The sequence below is a fragment of the Lygodium microphyllum genome, chromosome 26, assembly GCF_053477565.2.
Source record: "Lygodium microphyllum isolate KBCC chromosome 26, Lygodium_microphyllum_v1.1.10, whole genome shotgun sequence".
NCBI classification, from domain to species: domain Eukaryota; kingdom Viridiplantae; phylum Streptophyta; class Polypodiopsida; order Schizaeales; family Lygodiaceae; genus Lygodium; species Lygodium microphyllum.
Genome location: NC_141160.1, coordinates 50,064,044 through 50,072,236, shown reverse-complemented (window position 1 = coordinate 50,072,236; position 8,193 = coordinate 50,064,044). Strand labels below are relative to the sequence as shown.

General features: G+C 35.8%; 1 protein-coding gene across 1 annotated transcript; it reads right to left on the bottom strand.

The window, feature by feature from the left end:
• Window positions 1-224: 224 nt before the first annotated feature.
• Window positions 225-1,028, bottom strand: LOC148013250 (uncharacterized protein At1g05835-like). The gene is made up of 2 exons (XM_087668529.1): window positions 915-1,028; window positions 225-793 (listed from the first exon to the last, which is right to left on the bottom strand). Exons 1-2 carry the CDS (start codon window positions 988-990, stop codon window positions 447-449), a joined length of 423 nt encoding a protein of 140 aa, XP_087524655.1. The 5' UTR covers window positions 991-1,028; the 3' UTR covers window positions 225-446.
• Window positions 1,029-8,193: the final 7,165 nt, after the last annotated feature.

Genomic DNA, 8,193 nt, shown 5'->3' with positions numbered 1-8,193 from the left:
TAATATACAGCATAATCTAGATAAGTTACAACATAAAGGGTGAAATCTAGGGATCAAAGAAGCATCAAATTTTATTAGTAAATATGTTACTTTTCAACTCAAGCTGACAGGTTTTACATTTTTGAATAGGTATAGCAAATCCTTTTCCTATGTAGCACATTTTATGAAGACATGGAACACATACTTTGTTAGAAATTATGGAACATTGTCAATATGGAACACCCAAGGTATCGAGACATCTAGCACTAGCAAGCAAAAATAACTTTGCATGTTTGCCAAAGGACTACATATAAGTTAGGAATGTAAGAGAGAAAGGGAGAGGCGGGGGCGGCCAGGTCGTATTTTGGTGAACGAGGGATGCTATAAACATAATTAACACTGCGAGAGAGAGAGAGAAAGAAAAGAGGAGGTGGTGCTGGTGGTTTGATATACACATATATGGTTAATTAAGCACAGTCGAAGGAGATGGGCTCGAGGTCGAGGGGAGGGGAGTGCAGGTACAGAAAGTTAACGCTGGACATGGGCGAGATGACCTGGCCGGGCTGGAGCAGGCACACGCCACCGCCCAGTACCTGCAGCTGCTCGGGAGCCACCGCTCGCCAGGCGGCCGACTTGCACCTCAGACGCACGTTGGTGGCGAAGCAGCCGGGACACCGGAAGGTGATGGTCACCGTCGTGGCCGGGTGATTGAACTGCAGGTCGCGCTGCCGCACCATCATACCACTCCTTCCGTCGCATGATCTCAGTCGACGTGCAGCTGGCGGTAAGCTGACGGCGCTTAGTGGCTGATTAGCTGTAAATCAAGCCAGATAAAAATATACTGAGTCCAAACCACCAAGGTAATTCCCTATTTAATAGGCACGCATTGCAGGTTGTATAAATGGTACTGAATTTTCACTAGTGTGATGTATCACCTGAGTGTAGCTGCAGAAGCATGATGCAAATGGCTGCGGCGATCGTTAAATTGACCTGCGAGGCGGACGGAGCCATTAAACTCTGTGAGTAGGCTGTTTGTAATTATCATGCAAGCTCAGGCATGCAGAAATAGCCATCTACCATGACAATTTATATAGACAGGAGAGAGAGAGAGAGAGAGAGAGAGAGAGAGAGAGAGAGAGAGTGTGTGTGTGTGTGTGTGTGTGTTGAGCCCGCGGTGCACGGTCAAGGTCTGATAGGGCTTGCTGGATTGCCAGCTTCCCGTGGTCAACGTCTGATAGTGCTTGCTAGATTGCCAGATTCCCCGTAGCTTCCCTTACACTCTACCTTTTGAGAGAGAGAGACTGTTGAGCCCGCGGGGCACGGTCAAGGTCTGGTAGTGCTTGCTAGATTGCCAGCTTCCCGTGGTCAAGGTCTGATAGTGCTTGGTAGATTGCCAGCTTCCTCGTAACTTCCCTTAAATCTACCTTTTGAGAGAGAGAGAGAGAGAGAGAGAGAGAGCGCCATGGGTGAGAGATCCTCCTAAGCTCTCTCCCATTTCGCATGCCACTACGCTTTTATCAAACCCCCTAAACTTTCAACACCTGGGGCTCCTTGTCGTGATACTCTGTCATACAAAGATACCTCGCGAGTCGCCACTCCAAGCTTCGCCTTTTAGATGAAGGTTTCCTTTCCTATTCAAATGTTCCCCACCGTCAATTCAAATAGTAGCTCCTTCCAGAAAAGGAAAAAGAGAGAGAGAGAGAGAAGTTTGCAAGAGAGAAATTCAAAGGTATACCTCTCTTTGGTTATCATACAAGTACTTCACACCTCCTAATGACTCATAGTACATAGGTCCACAAACATCCGAATGAACAAGAGCCAAAGGCCTACCCATGTGTAGAGTGCCAGACTTCTTATGCATACTATGTGTCTGCCTACCAGACAAACAATGATCACATTACTCAAAGCACTTATAGTCGGGGGAGGGGGGGACGGAAGATACTGCAAACACGTAAGCATTTTCATTCCCTTTAAGGACATGTGCCCAAGGTGACACTGCCAAAGAGATACATGTGGAATTGCAGCTGCATGTAAAACATGATCTACAGATCCATATACAACCAAGGGATAAAAAGTGCCAGAATTGGCACCACGTGCCAAAACAAGGTTCCCACCACTTGTGATCTTTCAAGAAGAATCCCCAAAGAAAACAAAGTAACCCTCATCATCCATTGTGCCACTAGAGATAAGACTCTTTGTGAGAGTCGATACATGTCAAACATTATGCAAAGTAAACATACTATCTAAATCAAATTGTAGTCATATATCACCAATACCAACTATCTACAATGCCAAGTCATTCCCCAAACGGATAGATCGAGTCATACTATGATAGGAGTGAAACCACTCTCTATGAGGAGTCACATGAAAGGAAGCCCCTAAATCCATCAATTAACACTAAGTAAAACCAGGTAAAGTATCTATTAGTTGTGACTCATCCAAAGAAGAAGCTGCAAGTATGTAATCATCATCAGAGTCAAGTTGTTGCACTACATTGATCTCTTCGTTCTTAACTTTGAACTTAGTAGGGACAATGTTGCGATCATCAGACTTGTCCTCCGCTTTTCTTTTGGTTACCGTACAAGTTTGATTAGTTATTGAAGTGAAAAGTAAGCAAGAGATTTAAGACTTCCCCTCTTGCAAAAGTGTAAAGTAGAATATATTGTCTCACTTCATGTGTCAATTGTTTACACCTTCTCTTAAATTTAATATTCTTTGCACTTTTGTGGATACATTTTCTCTTATTCCTCGGGATGATGGTACCCTTGGAGAGCACCATGTTCATAAGTCATCCTACAAGCTTAGGTAAACTAGTGTCCTCCATAGTTGTTACCCGAACACTAGATCTCATCATTATCCGAATATTATGTTATCATTATAATATCTTTGAGATAACCAACTACTTGATCGTGCAGTCATTGCATTGACTATCTGCGATTACATAACACTGATCTCTAGATAGTCATGTTACATTCTCAAAATTAAATTGGTTAACATGAATTTACACTATTTGTGTATCTAATGTGGTCTCGAAACTCAGTCCACTAATAGTATATCAAAACCCCTCATTTGAGTTGTTTTGAATGTGACTATTTGATTTTTTTTGTCTATATCAATATAGTAAAGGGGAGAAAGAGGTAATGTAGCTTGCATATAGATGGCATACATGAAAATTTAATGTAGTGTGCACCAAAACAATACATGATGAGATTTATTGAGCCAACATGGTGACAATATAGATAAAGACCAATACACTTTTTAATATTCTTGTATGTTAAAGTGGGGTCCATAGGATTTCAAAGTTAATATACTCTAGTGCTTGTGCTTTTCTTTAAGAATAAAGTTTTATGGATACTTCATATACTTATTTCCACGTGTTTGAATTCTTTTTGCCAAACTCCAAAGTACTAATAACCTATTCTATACTCCTTTATAATGTAGGAAGTGCAATTTTCTTTGGAGTTCCAAAATCTCCACATTGTATAAAGCACTAATATGGTTCAATCTAGTAAATAGTTAATATGTCTCATACTTTCTACATATATTTGATAATCCACATACCATGAAACATGCTATTATACATTAGTATTTGGTCTATCCCCCTCTTAAGTGTATACCAGAGACCTTTCGGAGTATGTTACAACTATAGAAATGACACAACCAAACTAACTCTTGTAACTTTTTAAGTGGCATAATTATGTAGAAGTATTTGAAGACTAGAATTTTCAAATTAAATATTCAAATATAAACAATGTAATGTGTCAACACGTAAATTTGACAAGTCCCACCACAACCACATCACATAAGAGAAAGAGATGATTTAAATCTAGATGACTTAGAAGTACTTTCAAACAATCATAAATTGTGCCTAAATAATGCTCTCTACACAAGATTTTCTTACAAAATCATTCACTAGATGATTATTTTCTTACAAAAAGGTTCATTGTTATGTAAAGGTGGTTGTGATGGCATTGTATTTCCATCTAGAGGAGTGTCAAATCTACTACATTAGACTATCAATGCAAAGCTATAAATGAGAAACTTACATAAAGTGTCATATATTCCTTGGAATGAGTTAATGAACCTTGATATGAGTGGGTGAATAGAGCAAGATGGATGTGGAGCCTTCTTCTAGAGCACATGTTACTGTATACAACGTATTTACCAACAAATTTAGCTAGGAGATTCGACAATCATACGAAAAATAGATTTATTAGCACAAAAATACTTGCATTTTGTTAAACTTTTGGAGCATAAGACCTATATTTCAATATAATACACATTGCATAATATGATATCCCAAAACACACTATGTAGTGCTTCATGCAATCTAGAAGCCTATTCTAATGCATTTTGGCATTGATGTAGTGCAACTTTTCTCCAAGGAGGGGTTGAATAAATGAATGACATATTTTCTATTGTCATTGTGTAAAATACTTGTCTTATTTAAATTACAATCAACCATTTTCTATTTAGAAAATTTATTTAATGATGCAATATTAGCTAATGACTAGATTTTATACACTGTCTTCATTGTAATCCTTGGCATATATCATGGAATCAATAATGTAATGCCATTATCTTGATAAGCATGGATATTGAGAAATCCTTAAATAGAGTTTTTGAAATATCAAATTGATTGATAGTGGTGCAAGATTTGTAACCACTTGAAAGCTGATCAAGATTTCATCAAAGAGCTATGGAAAATTTATTATCAATTTTCATTGATTTATTAGGATTCAGGATAATTAAGGAAATGATTGCATTCTATGGATTTGGGGGGATCGGAGGAATTCTAGGCCTCTTTGATTGAAAAGTACATATAAACACATGAATGTGCCAACATTGATTTGACAAGTCCATACGGGCAAAAAATAGATCTATTTCATTCTCTATAAAGAGGTAGCTTTCAAAATGTATGAATTTCTATAAAGAATAAATATTTTTTTCATAGTACAAGTATCTTTGGCATTGTAAGCTTATGTCTATAATAAAATTTACATGTCTACAGATCAACCAATAACAACATTTAAAGTTTTAAACATCAAGGTGAAAGGTGAAGGTAAAGATTCACATTTATTCCATTATTATTTTATGATGTTCCCAGTCAATGGAATCAAGTCATCTGACGGGCAAGCGGCTCCTCAATATTTGGATCTCTTACGCCTAGTTTCATTTGAATTCCAACGTTTGTTACAATGACATGATTGCCACTATCAAATTGTTTGACCCTATCAAAGCTTGAGGCTTGGATATCTCAACATTATCGCAATTGTATATCCATAGGGGCATACCCTCCTCGTAGTCTTTTCTCTCACGAATGAGATCTTATCATTGCAATACATATATAGGAGCTTTCGAGCCCTATTTGCCAACAAATTGTTTGGAATTGTACTACACATAGTTATGTGTGCTCCACTTTGCTTTGAGCTACAGTTGCTAGCACATTGTGCAACTTACATAGCTAGGGATCTCAAATGTGGACAAGTGTCCCTTGCATTCATACTCCACCATCTTCATGTCGGTTTCTCCTTGGCCATCTTCCACAAAGGGATTTTAAAATGCACCTTCTCTTAGCATAAATCTAGATATCTCCTTAACACTTTCTTTATGTGGTATGTCATTGTCTACATAAAACGTGTTGACCACAATATATAAATTTCTAACCACCTTGATGTTGCTCCAAAAATTAAATCCTCAATACTCAAGCTCTAAAGGTACAAGACAATATGTAGTGGTGTATGGGCTACAACCCATCTCCTCTAAACATATTCTAAGAATACCTTTCTCTAAAATCGAGCTTGAAACTCTCCAAAGTTAGAAGGATGGTGTGTTTGAGATCGATAGATATTTGGCTAATTGACAATGTCACTCTATGAGTCAAACATCTTGACTTCTTTATATGAAACTATTGCAACAAAATCCCTCTTTTGAATGGCCTTGGCTGCTGGTTTGAAAGCTAGGCATCGACACCAACATATGGACTTCTTCACACTACTAAGAAATTATATTTAATGTGGGGTACACAACCAAAATACATGGTATGGAAAAAATTACACTCCCAATGCATATATTGACCTAAAAGGATTTTGGTGAATTTCCATTCTATCCTCAGTGACTTTCTTTTGCAGCTAGAACCTAACTTTGCAATAGGCAAGTCATTGGAAGAACCACTGGTTATCTTTGGAAGTTGGGGAATTGGTGTCTTAATATTTTTGTATACCACGATGCACATGGATATAGTAAGTGATCAATGATCACTTTTCTATAATCTTACTATCTACAACTTACAACAAATGCTTACAATAAAACAAGACAAAGAAACAAGTAATAAATCCATAGAATTCAAAAAACTGGACAAGTATTTAATCATTGAAATTCATAACCTTCAATATCCAAGTAAGTATAGTTTATAACAAAAAATATACATGCACATGAAAATACTATTCTTATATCATTTCAACATTTGTATGCAATTCATAAAATCTAGTCATTTTGATAATAAAGTTGATCTATTTTTAATTCGTGTTACATGAAAAAATCATTTAAAAGATAAATAAACATGAAATAAGGATAAAATATTGATTGGATTTTTACTTTAAGAATAAGCATAGATTCAACTAAATAGGTAACAATACTTGGAGCATTTATAGCTTTTATATAGCATTAATAGTCATAGACTATTGTTTACATATTGTGTTCACATAGTTATATTGTTACATTATGTAATTATTCAATAAGAAACGTTTATACAACTTACAAACCCTAAGCATAACATGAGATAAAATTTGTAAAATAATGATAAACAAAGACTAATGAACTAATTTTTTCCCAATTAAGGACAATATATTCCAAAACAAAATAACATTGTACAAGCTAAGATATTAGCCCATTTAAAAAATTTGAGTGGTTCTAAATTGCTATTATCTAACCCAATGCTTTATACCTATGATAAATGCAACTCATGAAAGAACCAAATATCTAAGATATAAAGCACTTTGTGATTTCTCCATTGTTTGTTTAGAAGCAATGACTAAAACTAGCAAATAATCAAGGATTGTATTTTACTTTCATTAAAATAAGTAACCCAATATTATTTTCATATGCTTTGGTTCCTTACTATTAAGTATCCCTATGAACACAAAGAATGTAATCAAGCTCATCAAAAATATTATTAGAACCATAAACTCAAACTATGAGATACTATCAAGGCTATGTATGAGATACTATCAAGGCTATGTAGCTTTAAGAGAGTTCTCGACTTGAGAAGGATAAACTCCCCAATAGACTCACCCAAGAGCCTAAAAAATGAGATATTTGATCAAGCTCATTTATATATAGTGGATATTCTAAGGTTTTATTCCCACTGGGACTTATTTATAGCCTAATGGGTCCAAGGGAATATAACTATAAAACCCCATTGAGTTTACTGATATATTTCTTCAAGATGCCTACTTCTAAATTTATTCTCTCAATTATTTAAAAATAAAGTAGAAATGTTTATAAATTATAAGTACTTTAAGATGCCTACTTCAAAGTGCTAGGAAGCACTGTCCTAGACATTACTTTCTAGATCACCTATACATGATTTCATCCTAGTAGAGATCTATCCAATGCCTTAGAATGTTCCAAAAAGAAGGATGATTATGTTATAAATATCAAGGAGATTAATATTGAAAAGATATTATTACAAAGTTGAAAGGAGCTAAATCACTCCTGAATATACAAGTGACTGTTTGTAGGCATCGAAGGAGCTACATCACCCCTGAATTACTATAGATAAATGAAGGAGCTACATCAATCTTGAATTACAATAGATGAAGGAATCGAAGGAGATAAAGGGCCATGAAATTGCTTTATCTTGAGTGTGGATATAATCGGCTATGCAACATAATCTGTGACATAATAAACTTAATAGAAAATATTATATCAACATTAGAACACAATCACAATGTCATAAATCAACTCAGCAACTAGAATATATGATAAAAATTTCATCAGCTCATCAGCTAGAATATACAAAATAGCAGGTGGCATACCACTAGCAAATGGAAAGAAGAATGGACGAGATGAGCATTATCAAGACGAAAACATTAGCTACAACATCAGCTCCTTAGCTAGAATAGATAAAATATCAAGTAGAATAAACATAAGCTTGAACAGACGAATCAACTGAAAATAGACAAACAACAACTGGAAACAATGAAACATCAG